Below are 17,589 nucleotides of genomic sequence, written 5' to 3'. Positions count from 1 at the left end.
AGATAGGGTGGATAATGAGAGTCTTTTTCCTCGGATGGTGATGGCAAACACGAGGGGACATAGCTTTAAGTTGAGGGGTGATAGATATAGGACAGATGATAGAGGTAGTTTCTTTACTCAGAGAGTAGTAGGGGCGTGGAACGCCCTGCCTGCAACAGTAGTAGACTCGCCAACTTTAAGGGCATTTAAGTGGTCATTGGATAGACATATGGATGAAAATGGAATAGTGTAGGTCAGATGGTTTCACAGGTCGGCGCAACATCGAGGGCCGAAGGGCCTGTACTGCGCTGTAATGTTCTAATTCTAATTCTAATGTTCGATGAAACTGATCGAAAGGTGCATATGGCTGACTGAAAACATACCTCTGCTGCTGAACTAAAATGTTAGTTTCGTAGATTGACTGATAGCTTTCAGAATTTGTTTTTCAAACTACATCCATCAAATCTGTGCAAAGCTCCCATGTGACACACTCGAGACAGTTCCATGAACATTCTCCCATTAAATAGTATCTGTCAGCTTTCATTAGGTGGCTGGACTCTTTGTTGGGATCTGTAATCGGTGATTTCAGAGACTGTGAGGAACACATTACGCAATGTGACTGTGGTAGCAGAGCAAAGCTCCAGAGAATGATTTATGTGTCTATTTTAAAACGCTCAGGAATACTTAAGAGAGGGAAATAGAAAGATTGTCACAGTTTTAGTGACTAATGGTATTTAATGTGTCTAGCTTTCACTTGAAAAAAAGCAACTGATTGGAGATTTCAGTTTTGTACCAGGTGGAGAGATCAGTTCCATACATCTCTTGCTTCAGTGGCCTGTCCCCCAGTCTCTGACATATTGGAAACCTTACATTTTCACATTTCCTTTTGATTACCTCGCTTTTGGTCTTGCATTTCCCCTCAGTTCAAACAACTGCAATTCCTTTACACCCAAGCTGTTTTTAAACACATTCAAACATACACACAGTGACACAAACACACAGATATACAGTGAAACACACACTCATACACACACATACTCACATACACTCATCGACACAGACACATACACATCGAGACAAATATACTTGGACAGTGACACACACACACAGTGACACAGGCTCATATAAACACAAATACACACAGTGACACACACAGACACACTCACATACAAACAAACAGAGACACACTCATGTACACACACACACAGTGACACACACAGACACACTCACACATACAAACACACAGAGACACACTCATATACATAGACACATACATACACTCTCAGTGACACACACATAAAGAGTGACACACACTGATATAAACACACAAAGACACATTCACAGGCTCACAGACACACATGGACAGTGACACCCACATAGACATGCACATAGTGACACACACAAAGACACACTGATACACTCAAACAGTGACACACATGCATACACACACAGATACACAGTGACGGGCACACAATGACATACACAGGCACACTGATGTACACACACATGTGCACACAGTGACACACACACATATAGTGACACACAGACTCACACACACAGAGACACATAGTGACAAAGCCACACACAGTGACACACAGTTACATACACAGGCACACTCAGACACACACATGTACACACTGACACACAGTGACACAAACACACACAAACACAGACACACAGTGACATGCACACAGACACACTCATATACACACACAGTTGCAAAACAAATACACTCATACACACACACACACACACACACAAACTCACTCATGCACTCCTACACTCTCACATGCAGTGGCACACACACACACACACACACACGCTCACTCATATACACACTCAGACACAGTGACACACACACACATACTCAGATACCCAGACCACGGGCTTGGTTGAACCTGCTTGCAAGTGAGAAGCTCGCTGGGTGGAACCAGGAGGTAACTCTGTGGTGAAAGGATGCCATTCTCTCTACAATTCTCCATAAATCACTCAATCACTGTGAGTTTTGCCCAGGGGCTGTGAACGGACAGGCAGTCACTGGGGGAATATTCAGCAATCATATTTTGAATCTGTTGCTTTTGTAGGATTAAAAATATTTGATTGTAAGAGTCTCTCCTTGTCTCTTTCCCTTATCTCTCTCTGTATCTCTTTCTGTCTGCATCTGTCTGTCTGTCTCTATCTCTCTGACTCTGTCAGTCTGTATCTCTCTCTATCTCTCTGTCAATCTGTTTCTGTCTCTCTTTCTCGCTGTCTGTATCTTTCTGTCTGTCTGCCTCTCCGTCTGTGTGTGTCTCTCTCTCTGTATCTCTCTGTCTCTGTGTCTGTATCTTTCTGTCTCTCTCTCTGTCTCTGTGTCTGTATCTTTCTGTCTCTCTCTCTGTCTCTGTCTCTGTATCTTTCTGTCTCTCTCTCTGTATCTCTCTGTCTCTGTGTCTGTATCTTTCTGTCTCTCTCTCTGTCTCTGTGTCTGTATCTTTCTGTCTCTCTCTCTGTCTCTGTCTCTGTATCTTTCTGTCTCTCTCTCTGTATCTCTCTGTCTCTGTGTCTGTATCTTTCTGTCTCTCTCTCTGTATCTCTCTGTCTCTGTGTCTGTATCTTTCTGTCTCTGTCTCTGTGTCTGTATCTTTCTGTCTCTCTCTCTGTATCTCTCTGTCTCTGTGTCTGTTTCTTTCTGTCTCTCTCTATCTCTCTGTCTCCCGAAGGATAGAAAACGCCCTGTGACGGGTTGCTGTGTGATGTCGCTTTAAATATCAGACAGGAGCTGTGGTGGGTTGAGAGTAAAAGGAGGCGGGTCTTTGGAATCAGTGGCAGACTGGAGCCTCTCTCCCTCTTTCTCTCTCTCTCTCTCTCTCTCTGTCTCTGCCACAAGCTATGAGCTGCTCTAGGTTCCTCATTGGACGGAAGGCGGCCACTTCTCCTGGGTGTGTCCGAGCTGTGGGGCTGTGTGTTGCTGGAGCCGGCCTTGCTTACATCTAGCGGGGGCAAAGCTGTGGCAATGTGCCGCATCGCGGAGTGAAATTCCCCGAGGAAACCTTTCTTTCCCACCCCCCCCTTTCCCCGATCCCCTTCCTTCCCTTGAAAGGCAGCCGTCGGGGCTCCGGGACATGAGCCAAGCTTCCTGGCGATCTCAGGAGGAGAGAGAGAGCGGTCAGAGTGAGAGGGAGAAGCCAGGAGTGGACTCAGGGCGGATCCTTGTGCCCTCAGACCCCGCTAGACAGGCCAGGCGGATCCCCATCAAGATCTTGAAGATGTTGAGCACTCACACAGGCCACATTCTTCACCCGGAATACCTGCAGCCCATGTCCTCAACCCCACTCAGCCCCATCGAGGTAAGAGCAATGTGTCCGCAAAGTCACAGGTAAATGGCGAGAGTTTGAAAGATCCAGGGATCTTCCTGTGCCTCTCCCTGGATCTGCAGTGAGCCGCGATCCTCTCTTGTCTGTGTCTTGTCTGTCTCTTGTTGCTATGCTGTTAGAAAGTCACACAGACGGAGAGAGAGTCTCACTGTCTGGCACTGAGTGCAGTCCTTTCTCTCCCTCTCTCCCACCCCGCAAACCCAAACCCATTGCCAAGATCCATCCACAAGGAACAAGATCCGTTTGGGATTTGCACCCTGTCCTCCAGAGTTAGCTGAGCTGGAATGTTGGGGCGGGGATTGTGAGGTTTTCTGTTCCTCTGACACATTCATCTCAGCCTTTGCAAAGTCAGTGTTCAGCCAGAGAGAGAGAGCCGCCATCTGTTTGCAAATGTCTCACTGACTCCGCTTGTGCCAGAGTTTACGGATCTCGGGTTGGGTATGTGGGTTTTTTTGGGGCGGGGGGGAAGTGGGTGCGAGAGAGAGAGAGGGAGGGAAATTTTATTCCGATTCCCAGACTGGGCTGGTGGAGAGGACAGGAAATCTCCCAAGGCTCGGTGTTCGCAGTGCGAGGATCTGCTTTAGTTTTGCAGAACTTCGCCTTTTCAAGACAGAGTCTGATCTGTTCGGTCAAAATGTGTGTGCGGAACCCAGCCGAGCTGGTTCGGACTCTGTCCTTCTCTCTCTCTCTGTGGCTCTCCCAAGCCACCTCCTTAAACACACAAAACAGCCCAAGCTCAGGGAGCCACACTCTGAGATCACAGCATTCCTGTTCTAACCTGCGGGACATTATTCTTCTCACTGCAAAGCTTGTTGGAGTTTGTGCTCCACGACTTAGTCTACTTTCTGTCTACTTCTTACATTTCTGGATAGCTAGAATTAAATAACGTTTACAGCACAGAAACAGGACATTCGGCCCATCTGCACTGTGTCAGCATTTATAGCCACAGGAGCCTCCTCCCACCCTTCTTCATTTCACCCTATCAGTATAACCTACCCTTCATTCCCCCGCCTCCCTCCCAGCTCTCCCCGCCCGCCCGCCCCGCCATGTCTTTATCCAGCTTCCCCTTAAATGTGTCGACACTATTCACCTCAACCACTCCCTGATGGAGTGAGTTCCACTCTCTGGGTTAAGGAGTTTGTCCTGAATTCATGATTGGATTTGTTCCTGACTGTCTTATATTTTATGGCCTCTCGTTACAAAGCTTTCACCTCCCCTCTGATAATCCATCTTTCTCTCTCTATCCCTCTTATTTTTTCTAGTTGGACGCCAAGAAAAGTCCGCTGGCTCTGTTAGCCCAGACGTGCTCTCAGATTGGCAAGCCTGACCCTCAGCCACCGAGCAAGCTCAGCTCGGCAGTGAGCTCCAGTGAGAAGGAATCCTCCAGGTCATCGTCCTCCCTGAAACTGGGAGAGGCGGCCATCGACGACAAGTCCAGCTTCAAGCCATACTCCAAATCGGGAGAGGCCAGGAAGGAGTGCGGGGAGAAAGCTGGCTTCCGTGTGCCGGGCGGCCAAACATTCACCGCCCGCCCGGCTTCTTCCTCGCCCGCGGTCAGCTCCCCGGCCCTCGGAGACGGGAAGGCCGGCGACATGGACGACAAGAAGGAGCCTGAGGTGGCTAGGGGGTGCCCGGAGCATTCGCCTGCTAACCCGGGCCATGGCAGGTTGGGGAGTGGTGCCAGCGAGCCGAGCCAACACCGGGACACGCCGACTGCGACCAAATGTGATGCTGCCAGTGCCAGCCTGGCACCGGGACACGTGGCACCTGTTTCACCGTACAAACCGGGGCACTCAGTCTACCCCTTGCCCCCGACCAGCATGGGATACCACGGGTCGATTGTCGGAGCCTATGCTGCTGCCTACCCCTCGCAGTTTGTCGCTGGGATGGAGCCCAAGTCCGGCCTGGTGGGGAGCCCGTTGTCCGGAGCCGTGGGATGCCCGATGCCTGGCAAGTCCGCCAACTCCAGCCCCTTGACTGGGGCGTCGCCACCGGCTTTCATGCAAGGACTGTGCCGGGATCCCTACTGCCTGACCTATCACAATGCCCCGCACCTGGGGGGCAGTGGATGTTCTTCTTGCCTCCATGACCCCTCCTCCCTGAAGTCTGGATACCCCCTGGTCTACCCATCTCACCCGTTGCACTCCTCGGTCCTGACCACCGGTGCTACGCCACCATTGGGCGCCCACCCCTTGTACACCTACGGCTTCATGCTCCACAGCGACCCGCTGCCTCACATATGCAACTGGGTGTCGGCCGGCGGACCCTGCGACAAACGCTTCTCCAGCTCCGAGGAGCTCCTCAACCACCTGCGTACCCACACTGCCCTTCCTGGAGCCGACAAGCTGCTGGCGGGGTACCCGTCCCCAGCCTCCTGCAACCTGCACCTCCAGCAAGGACCCCCGGGGAGTCCCAACGGCCTGTCTCTCCGCAGCCCGCACACCCTGGCACTGAGCAGGTACCACCCCTACAGCAAGAGCCATCTGTCAGCACCCACCACCTCAGCCCTCACCATGTCTGCCGCCAGTCCCTATTACTCTCCATACGCGCTCTATGGACAACGCCTGGCGCCTGCTTCAGCTTTGGGATATCAGTGAGGACCTGAGAGTTTGGAGCATAACTTCTGGGGCAGTGGGTGGGATGGGACTGGGACTTATTTATTACCTGTATATGTTAGCTTGACACAGGGACTATAAGATCTCACAGACTCACCTCTTGTCTAATGTAGAACGCAATGTATATACCAAACAGTTTTTTTCAACAAGTTTCTTTAAATGGTCTTATTTAAAAATATTTTTCATTCTCTCTTTTTGTTTCTTGGGGGAAAGAGGGGGGGGGAGTTGATATGCATGTTTTTGGTAATCCCTCATTCCGCTCTCATTTGAGATTTTGCTTATTTTTAACCTGTACAATGGAGATGTAATATTTTTTTGTATTGTACTTCAAAGGGGATAACACATATGATGGCAGGGCTATCCAAAAAATGGGAGGTCTTATTTTGTTATTAAATGAGAACCTAATTATATTTATATTCTGATGGCTCCTTCTCATGAATTCTTCAACACCCCACCTACCCCTTCCTTCAAGGTGTCAGCCTTGATTCAGTGGATAACAGTCAGCCATTTACGACATAAAAGGAAGCCATTCAGCCCATCGAGTCCATGCCAGCTCTCCACAGAGCGATCCAGTCAGGCCCACACCCCGATCGATACCTGTAGCCCTGCAAGTTTATTTCCTTCAGGCGCCCATCCAATTTCCTTTTGAAATCATTGATTGTCTCTGCTTCCACCATCCTCGTAGGCAGTGAGTTCCAGGTCGTTACCACTCATTCAGTAAAAAAGTTCTTGCTCACATTGCCCCTGCATCTCTTGCCCAAAACCGTCAATCTGTGTCCCCTCGTCCTTGTACCTTAGTTAATGGGGACAGTTTTTTCCTTGTCTAACTAATGAACTAAACCTGTCATAAACTTGTACACTTGAATCTCCTTTGCTCCAGGGAGAACAACCCCAGCTTTTCCAACCTAACCTCGTAACGAAAATCCCCCATCCCTGGAGCCATCGGTAAATGAGTCAGAAGGTCATTGGTTAAAGCCCCACTGCAGAGACTCAAGGACAAAGTGCCAGGCCGACACTCCTGGTGCAGCACTGAGGGAGTGCGGCACTGTCCACAATTCGGTGAGATGTTAAACCAAGGCCCTGTCTGCTCTCCCAAACGTAGGTGAAAGATCCCAGGGCATTATTGGAAGAAGAGCAGGGTTGTTCTCCCCGGTATCCTGGGCCAATATTTATTCCTCAACCACAATCACTAAAAAGACAGATGATTTGGTAATTCATCATGTTGCTGTTTGTGGGAGCTTGCTGTGCATTAATTGGCTGCTGCGTTTTCTACATTACAACTGTGACACTTCAAAGAGTACTTCATCGGCTGTAAAGCGCTTTGGGACGTCCTGAGATTGGGAAAGATGTTGTCGAAACACAAAGCTCCCATCCCCACCCTCCAGTCACAGTCTCCAAGGAGTTTGTGGATCCCGTGGAAGTTTGTGGCCTGGTGTCTAATTTAATGAATTACTATGAATACAAAAGAAAATCCTTGACAAATATGAAGTGTGATGGAGACGAGACGTGACACCTATGGGGAGGACACCTTGCTGAGCGGGGAGGAGATTGCAGATCATCCTCACAGAAAGTGGAGGCGGGACAATGAAATGAATTTCAACAGCGATACGTGTGAGGTATTAGATTTTGTGAAGAAAAATAGGAAGATTGCATCTATTCCTTGGAAAATATGCATCTAAATGTGTCAGAGGAGGAAAGGGATCTGGGAGTGCAAATACACAAATCATTAAAAGTAGTGGCACAGATTAATAAAGCCATAAAAAAGCAAACTAAGCACGAGGGTTTATTTCCAGAGGGATAGAATTGAAAAGTAGAGAAGTTAGACTAAACTTGTAACAAACCTTGGTTGGAGGACAACGAGTACTGTGTATCGTTCTGGTTGCCATTTTATGAAAAGATAAAGAGGCACTGGATTAGGTGCAAAAAGAGATTTACAAGGATGATACCAGAAGTGTGAGGTTATACGTAACAGAAGAAACAGCCTGGTGGGTCTCTTTTCTCTTGAACGCTGAAGGCTTAGGGGTGACCTAATCGAGGTCTTCAAAGTTATGAAAGGTTTTTGATAGAGTAGAGGCAGAGAGAATGTTTCCACTCGTGGGGCAGAGCTGAACCAGAGGCCAACAATGCAAGGTAGTCATTAATAAATCAGGAATTCAGGAGCAATTTCTTTCCCCAGAGGGTGGTGAGAATGTGGAACATGCAACCACAGGGAGTGGTTGAAGGTGAAAAGCATAGATGCATGTAAGGGGAGGGGAGATAAGCAGATGAGGGAGAAAGGAATAGAGGGTTTTGCTGACAGGAGTAGATGAAGAAGGGTGAGAAGAGGTTCAAGTAGAGCACGAAAGGCAGCATGGACTGTTCGGTCTGAAGAACCTGTTTCTGTGCTGCATATTCTATGGAATTCAATCGAATGTCCATAAAGGGACAACTGTGCCAAGAAAAGGCCAATTTGAGGATAAGAGCACCACCTGGTGGTCAGTAATCAAAGTGATGCAACAGCAAATTCTCTTTTTCACAGGCTTGTGTTTTCCGGGAAACTGCTGTTAAATCGAATGGAAAGAAACGGGCCAGGGGATGGGGTGGGAAATGTGCAAAATCTAATCATAAGGTTTCAAATTCACATGCCAGGAGTTATACCCCAACAGTTCCATCCTCCCTGGAGATGTATTATTTCTGATCTTTTGTTTAAAAAAGAAACTCCACACAATTGTTATTTTCATAAAAGTAATTTATTCTCTGCTGAATTTTCTGGTTGTTAACAAATGAGCCAATGAAACAAAATTAAAATTCTGCTGATGCTGGAAATCTGAAATGAAAGCAGAAAATTGCTGGGAACACTGGAGAACGACCTGGATTGGTAGCTGTGTTTTTCCTTGTACTCGATGCTGCCTGGCCGACTGCTGCCGTATTTCCAGCATTTTTTGTTTTTCTTTCAAACTTATGAAGTCAGGTTAATATTTTCCGATTGGGGGTAGTTGGGGAAAAGAAACAGCGTTGATTTTTGCAGCAACATTTCCTCAACCCTCTCCTGCTGATGGAAGTCAACCAAACACAGTCGAGATGATGTAAGTGGAGGTGCTGATCATTTGGTGGATTTGTCCTTGGTCACATATCCCTCTGTGGATTGTGGCAATTCACATGCAGCCTTTCTTGCCTCAGGTGACGAATGGCCAGTTTATTACACACTGTTCCCCCAGCTGACCTTATTCTGACCAAATCATAAAAGCTCCCCATGTACCTCACGCCAAACACAAGACATTCGCTGGTGAATCCCAGAGCACTTTCTGATAATGCTCTGGTTCTTTTGCCAGTTACCTGAATTCTGTGTCCCCTGGTTACCGACCCTCCTTATTTACTCAATCAAAGCCCTTCATAATTTTGAGCACCTCGATTAAATCTCTCCTTCACCTTCTGTGCTCTTAGGAGAACAATCATAGCTTCCCCAGTCTCCATGCAACTGGATTTATTTACAATTCTGTGTCCTTGAAAATGTAGCTTTGGCGTTACTTTTAATTGATTTTTTAAAAAATTTTGAGGTAGGGATTGGTACAAAATAAATTGTACCATCATTGTCCTTGCTGCACATTTGTTTGCAGGGTTTTGAGAGAAAGCATGGGTTGGATAATTACCGATTAAAACAAGACGTTGGAAAGGACTTGCTTTAATGAACAGCTAGTTATGGGGCTGTTAAACTGTGTTGCTCTCTCTCTGTCAGTTCTTGTTGCAGATCCATTCAACTAGTTGCAGAGCTGATGGAAAAACTGGAGATCTTTTGAGTGATATTTTGCATCCAGGTGATGTACACAACCTCTATCTTTGAACCAGCAGGAGGCATGGATCATTCACAAAGCAAAGGATGTGTCGAGACTCTCCGAACATGTGACTCAGACCGAGGAAAAGTGCTGTCATTTCCAAATGTGGTTCCCTGATTGTTCAGAATTTTATGCAAAGCCGTTCCATGGATTGACAGCGACCTTCGAATCTTCCCCTTTCAGTGCTCCAATTCCTACTGTCTGGTGTGCTTCTCAGGTGGTCTCGGGGATGTTCCTTGTGAATTTACATGGTGTCAGGTCACTTCACGTTTGCCAGGAAGCATTGACTGCAATTCGTGCAAATTTAACTGTCAGACCAAGTAATTTGCTCATCTCCTGATGGATTGGGTAATGGTTTGGAAGTGGAAATCAATCTGTTTTGTTTATCTAACTCTGTCTCTATCTTCTCCAGCTGTCTATTTTCTTTGTATCTGTTTTTCCGTTTTCTCTCCATCCTTTTTTTATTCCTTCATGGGATATGGGCGTCGCTGGCCAGGCCAGCATTTATTTCCCATCCCTCATTGTGGTTGTGAGCTGCCTTCTTGAACTGCTGCAGTCCTTGGGGTGGAGGTACCCCAACTGTCACGTTGGTATTCCCCTGCTGTGAAACCCATGTCCTCCTTTAGAATGAAAATGGCTTTTGCAAACTTATTATACTGCAATGACATTCTCCCTCTTGCAGAGATGCTGCACTGCCATAACGGCAGGAGGGTGTTTCCTTTGCAAATCGGGAGGTGGGAATGTATAATGGGCAGACATGGAAATAAGTACTTCAGGTGAGAGTAAAATGGGGTGGGGGTAAAGCCAACATTGTTCCTGATTCCGCCAGTTTCCCGACAGGCGGTTTCGGTTAAAATTGCTCCCAGATGTGTTGTAACGGTTCAGCATTAATGTCAAGTTGGAAAACCACAATAACAGATTCCAATCTTTATAACTGAAGATATTAAAATTAGGATTACATATCTTTTGTTGCAGAGAAACACACCATTGGCGCAACTGGTCCGTTCCGGTGTTTCTGTTCCACACGAGCCTCCTCACAACCTTCCTCATCTCATCCAGTCAGCCTATTCCTTTCTCCCTCACGTCTTTAACTAACTTCCCCTTAAATACATCTCGCGATTCACTTTAACCACTCCCTGTGGTAGCACATTCCAAATTCACACCACTCTCCAGGGAAAGAAGTTTCTCCTGAATTATTATTGTTTAACTGATATTTATTCAAAAACGGTTAAAATGGCAATGATTGACTCCAGGCTGGTGATCAAACTCTCCTTGTGTCTCCAGTTGTATGATATTCCATCTTGAGGCTGCAGTGATTGTCAGATTTCATGTGATGGCCAATGAAGTTGCTTTTTAATTGGATATATTTTCAGCCTCCAGAAACACTCTGATAATCGAGATCTTATAACCGGGCTGCGGTAACCGCTCTGGGCTTTACTTAAACGTTGATGGAGTAAACAAGGAGAAACTGTTTCCAGTGGCAGGAGGGTCGGGAACCAGAGGACACCGATTTAAGATAATTGGGAAAAGAACCAAAGGTGAGATGAGAATTTTATTTACGCAGTGAGTTGTTGTGATCTGGAATGCGCTGCCTGACAGGGCGGTCGGTGGAAGCAGATTCAGTAGTAACTTATAAAAGGGAACTGGATAAATACATGAAAAGCAATAATTTTTGGAGCTATGGGGAAAGAGTGGGGGAGGCGGATGAATTGGATAGCTCTTTTACAGAGCCAGCACAGACACGATGGGCCAAATAGCCACTTTGTACTGCCCTGTAAGATTGCTGCAGAATCACGGAGGGTTGCACTCTGACAGGAAGCTCAAGAAATCAAAAAATAAAGGGAATTTTATTTTAATGTGCAATGACTTTCATTCCTGGGATTTATTACGATGCAGGGGAAGCAAGTGATAGGAAGGAGTGAATCATTTATATCACTTGGAGGTAAACAACAGTGTTTATTTACCCTTCTGACAACCCTGTATTTCCTGGAAAGCCAGTTTTAAGAGATTTTTGCAGGATTGAAGAGCACTGAGAGGGGTTAGTGTTGCTGTTGCCAATGATTTTCAGTTGATTCGGTGTTGTAATCCAGATTCCCTGTCTGTGCTTGAAAACTTTTTCCATGTTTGAAAAGGAATTTGCTTTTCAAGATTTCAGAAGTTGAGTATTATTTTTAGACTGTCACTGATTTGATATCTGTTAGAATCTCTGGAATTGCTGGAAATACCCACCCAGCAGGTCAGACAGTCAGGGTTGATACAGAAAAGGCAGGATTACATGTCAGGGTATTCTCCAGTGCCCTGTGATCGTGAACAGGTTGGACTGTATAGTATGCAGGCTGGGATGTGACACACACAGGAATACTCAAATGCGGCACTCAGTCATCTCCCTACAGCACCAAGTTTACAAGGCACTGACACGGAGCCCTCAACATCAACATTATTCAGACGCAGTACTTGCTCACTAGCACCAAGAGAGGGAGAGAGGTTCAGAGAGATAATCCAGAGTTTAGGGCCAAGACACCTGAAGACACAGTCAATAATGGTGGAGCGATGGAAATTTTAGATGCAAAACAGGTCAGAATTGGAGCAACATAAAGATCGCAGAGGGTTTTGGGGTGAGAGGAGGTTACAGAGTTAGGGCCTGGTGAAGCCATGCTGGAATTTGAAAACAAGGATGTTACTGGACTGGGATCCAAAGTAGGTTAATGAGCTTCGGAGTAATGGGTGAACAGGACTTGGTGTGAGTTAGGATGCACCGTAGTAGGATCTGCTCACACTGTCTCCTGAAGCCTTGCTCTGAGACCAGCTATTGGACACATTCACATTGTCAGCCTTACTGAAGCCAGTAAGAGTGCTCTTCAAACACTGGTGTGGCTTAACACTCTCAGCAGGTCAAATGCTTATTGCTGCATTGTCAGCGGTGGCTCTCCTGTCGCCGATTCAATAAGCTGTGGGCTCAAATTCCACTCTAGAAAATTGCCCACAAAATCGAAGCTGACTTTCCCAGTACAGTGCTAAGGAAGTGTCATATTTTCAGAGGGTCAGTACTGAGGGAGTGCTGCACTGTCGGAGGGACAGTACTGAGGGAGTGCTGCACTGTCGGAGGGACAGCACTGAGGGAGTGCTGCACTGTCAGAGGGTCAGTACTGAGGGAGTGCTGCACGGTCGGAGGGACAGTACTGAGGGAGTGCTGCATTGTCGGAGGGTCAGTACTGAGGGAGTGCTGCACGGTCGGAGGGACAGTACTGAGGGAGTGCTGCACTGTCGGAGGGTCAGCACTGAGGGAGTGCTGCACTGTCGGAGGGTCAGTACTGAGGGAGTGCTGCACTGTCAGAGGGTCAGTACTGAGGGAGTTGCCTCAGCCACTCCCTGTGGCTAAACATTCCATGCTCCAAACTAATGTAAACCAATGTGTAAAGAAATTCTCCTCACTCTGATCTTTGTCATCAGTAGAAGCATAGATCAATCTGCAATATTTTTTGAATATTCATTTTCGGGATGTGGGTGTCGCTGTCAAGGCCAGCATTTATTGCCCATCACGAGTTGCCTTTGAGAAGGCAGCGGTTGGGCTATCTTGAGTTGCTCTGTGCAGCAGTTTTGACATAACCGTTATACCACGGTACAGCCGTGCAACTCTGGTTGGACCGATCTGTGGAGGTTTCATCACATGACCTCTTGCCTCCTCTCGCTCCGTTCACACACTCCTATCACTGGCAGCCTGGCATGTTCATCCTCGCATGCTCTGTCTTCCCACAGCCAATCAGAAAACAGACTCTTCATTATCCGATTGGATGATTCTTGACCCTCAGCAGAACAGTCCTTTAGCCCCACCCCCACTTCTTTAAAGATATCATCTTTAGAAAAAGTAACTTTTTCATGCTCCTGTGATTTTTCTCCTTTTTTCTCTTAGTGGTGGTGATCCTTTAATTACTGGAGAGTCCAGGACAATGCTGGAGGGTTCAACCTGTCTTCGTAGGTGGTAATTCCTGCCCAGGGTAACATAAAAGTAATGGAACCAGTACAAGCACCAGAGGAGTTGCTAATATTAATGTACGTAATGTAATGTTGCTAGTTTGGAATCCATACTTTGGAGTGCAACAAAAGGAATACTGAGGTGTAGGATAAGCAGCTTTATCGAATGCAAAGCACAGACCTGATTCTACCCGACAAGGATGCACTCCAAACTGTTTCGGAACATAGGAGCAGGAGTAGGCCATTCAGCCCTTCAAGTTTGCTCCACCATTCGACGAGATCATGGCTGATCTTCTACCTCAAAGCCATATTCCCACACTAACCCCATATCCCTTGGTGTCATCAGCAACGAGAAATCTATCAATCTCTGTCTTAAACTTATTCAGTGACTGACCTTCCACACCCTCTGAGGCAGAGAATTCCAAAGATTCACCACCCTCTGAATGAAGAAGGGCCTCCTCATCACAGTCCTAAATGGCTTGCCCTTTATTCTGAGATTGTGTCCCCTGATTCTGGACTCCACAGCCAGTGGAAACATCCTTTCTGCATCTACCCTGTCTATCCCTTTAAGAACTTTTTAAGTTTCCATGAGATCGCCTCTCATTCTTCTAAACTCCAGAGAATACTGACCCAGTCTCCTCAATCTCTCCTGCAACAAGAATTTAGGGAGCTAGGCAGCAGATTAAAAAGCAGGACCTCAAAGGTTGTAATCTCTGGATTACTCCCAGTGCCATGTGCTAGTGGGTATAGGAATAGGAGGATAGAGCAGATGAATGCGTGGCTGAGGAGATGGTGCAGGAGGCAAGGCTTTAGTTTCCTGGATCACTGGGTCTGTTTCTGGCAAAGGTGGGACTTGGACAAGTTGGAGGGTTGCACCTGAACCAGAACAGGACCAACATCCTGGCTGGGAGGCTTGCTGGTGCTGTTATGGGGTGGTTTAAACTAATTTGGCAGGGGAATGGGAGTTACAGTAGAGGGTGATGTACAGTCAAATATAGAAGAGAAATTGAGTCAGTCTGGAAGGCAGAGCAAATATAGACCTGTTAAGGCACAAGTGAAAAATGCAAGGCTGGATTGCATCGATTTTAATGCAAGGAGTCTTACTAGTAAGGCAGATGAATTGAGGGCATTGATTAGCACATGGCATTATGATATTATTGCTATCACAGAGAAATGGTTGAGGGAGGGTCAGGACTGGCAGATCAATATTCCAGGGTATAGAATCTTCAGGCATGACAGGGGAGGGGGTAAAAGAGGAGGTGGCATTACACTGTTGATCAAGGAGTCAATTACGACAGTAAGGAGGGATGATATCTTCGAAGGTTCCTCAAATGAGGCCATATGAGTAGAACTTAACAACAAAAAGGGGCCAAACAGTCAGGGAGAGATAGAGGAGCAGATATGTCGGCAAATCTCAGAGAGGTGTAAAAATAATAGGGTAATAATAGTCGGGGATTTCAACTTACCCAATATCAACTGGGATAGTCTTCGTGCAAAAGGCTTAAAGGGGGCGGAATTCTTAAAATGCATACAGGAGAGTTTTTTGAGCCAGTACGTAGATAATCCTACAAGAGAAGGGGCAGTACTGGACCTAATCCTAGGGAATGAAGCCGGACAAGTGGTAAGAAGTGTCCGTGGGGGAACATTTCAGGGATAGTGACCATAACTCTGTAAGATTTAAGGTAGTTATGGAAAAGGACAAAGCTGGACCGGAAATAAAGTTACTGAATTGGGGGAAAGCTGATTTTAATATAATAAAACAGGATCTGGCCAAAGTGGACTGGGAGCAGCTACTGGTAGGAAAGTCGACATCGGATCAGTGGGAGTCATTCAAAGAGGAAATAGTGAGAGTTCAGAGCCAACATGTACCCATTAAGGTGAAGGGTAGGACTAACAAGTCCAGGGAACTCTGGATGTCAAGGGATATAGAGGATTGGATCAGTAAAAAAAAAAGGAGGCTTATGGCAGATTCAGAATGCTGAAAACAGCGGAGGCACCAGAGGAGTATAGAAAGTGTAGGGGGGTACTTAAAAAAGTAATTAGGAGAGCGAAGAGGGGACATGAAAAAACACTGGCGGGCAAGATAAAGGAAAATCCAAAGGCGTTTTATAAGTATATTTAGGGCAAGTGGATAACCAGGGAAAGAGTAGGGCCCATTTGGGACCAACGTGGCAATCTGTGTGTGTGTTGCCAGAGGACATAGGTGAGGTTTTAAATGATTACTTTTCATCTGTGTTCACTATGGAGAAAGACGATGTAGGTGTAAAGATCAGGGAGGGGAATTGTGATATAGTCGAACATATGAGCATTGAGAGGGAGGAGGTATTAGTGGTTTTAGTGGGCTTAGAAGTGGATAAATCCTCAGGCCCAGATGAGATGTATCCCAGGCAGATGTGAGGCAGGGGAGGAGATTGCAGGGGCTCTGACACAAATTTTCAAATCCTCTCTGGCCACAGGAGAGGTACCAGAGGATTGGAGGACAGCGAATGTGGTACCATTATTCAAGAAGGGTAGCAGGGATAAATCAGGTAATTACAGGCTGGTGAGTCTAACATCAGTGGTTGGGAAACTATTGGAAAAAATTCTGAGGAACAGGAATAATCTCCAGTTGGAGAGGCAGGGATTAATCGGGGATAGTCAGCATGGCTTTGTCAGGGAGAGATCGTGTCTGACTAACTTGATTGAATTTTTTGAGGCAGTGACGAAATGTGTAGATGAGGGTAAAGCAGTTGATGTAGTCTACATGGAGTTCAGTAAGGCTTTTGATAAAATCCCGCATGGGAGATTGGTTAGGAAGGTAAGAGCCATGTAATCCAGGGAAATTTGGTAAATTGGATCCAAAATTGGCCTCGTGGAAGGAGGCAGATGGTGATGGTCGAGGGTTGTTTTTGCAAGTGGAAGCCTGTGACCAGTGGTGTACGCAGGGATTGGTGCTGGAAGGGGGATTGTGATATACTCGAACATATCAGCATTGAAAGGGAGGAGGGATTAGTGGTTGCTGCTTGTAGTGTACAATAATGACTTAGACGTGAATATAGGAGGTATGATCAGGAAGATTTTAGGTGACACAAAAATTGGTGGTGTCGTAAATAGTGAGGAGGAAAGCCTTAGATTACAGGACGATATAGATGGGCTGGTAAGATGGGCGGAGCAGTGGCAAATGGAAGGTAATCCTGAGAAGTGTGAGGTGATGCATTTTGGGAGGACTAACAAGGCAAGGGAATATACAATGGATGGTAGGACCCTAGGAAGTACAGAGGGACCTTGGTGTACTTGTCCATAGATCACTGAAGGCAGCAGCACAGGTAGATAAGGTGGTTAGGAAGGCATATGGGATACTTGCCTTTATTAGCCAAGGCGTAGAATATAAGAGCAGGGAGGTTATGATGGAGCTGTATAAAACACTAGTTAGGCCACAGCTGGAGTACTATGTACAGTTCTGGGCACCACACTATAGGAAGGATGTGATTGCACTGGAGAGGGTGCAGAGGAGATTCACCAGGATGTTGCCTGGGCTGGAGCGTTTCAGCTGTGAAGAGAGACTGAAAAGGCTAGGGTTGTTTTCCTTAGAGCAGAGAAGGCTGCGGGGGGACCTGATTGAGGTATACAAAATTATGAGGGGCATTGATAGGTTAGATAGGAAGAAACTTTTTCCCTTAGCGGAGAGTTCAACAACCAAGGGGCATAGATTTAAGGTAAGGTGCAGGAGGTTTAGAGTGGATTTGAGGAAAAATGTTTTCACGCAGAGTGTGGTTGGAATCTGGAACGCACTGTCTGAAGAGGTGGTAGAGGTTGGAACCCTCAAACATATAAGAAGTACTCAGATGAGCACTTGAAATGCAACAGCATACAAGG

General features: G+C 46.6%; 1 protein-coding gene across 1 annotated transcript; it reads left to right on the top strand.

The window, feature by feature from the left end:
* The first annotated feature begins 2,788 nt into the window (after nt 1-2,788).
* LOC137357187 (zinc finger protein 703-A-like) lies at nt 2,789-6,364 on the top strand. Its single transcript, XM_068023323.1, has 2 exons — nt 2,789-3,308; nt 4,598-6,364. The coding sequence occupies exons 1-2, from the start codon at nt 3,084-3,086 to the stop codon at nt 5,930-5,932; spliced, it is 1,560 nt and encodes a 519-aa protein (XP_067879424.1). The 5' UTR covers nt 2,789-3,083; the 3' UTR covers nt 5,933-6,364.
* The last annotated feature ends 11,225 nt before the right edge of the window (nt 6,365-17,589 follow it).

The sequence above is a fragment of the Heterodontus francisci genome, chromosome 47 (assembly GCF_036365525.1).
Source record: "Heterodontus francisci isolate sHetFra1 chromosome 47, sHetFra1.hap1, whole genome shotgun sequence".
NCBI lineage: Eukaryota > Metazoa > Chordata > Chondrichthyes > Heterodontiformes > Heterodontidae > Heterodontus > Heterodontus francisci.
This window is presented reverse-complemented; position numbering and strand designations above follow the sequence as displayed.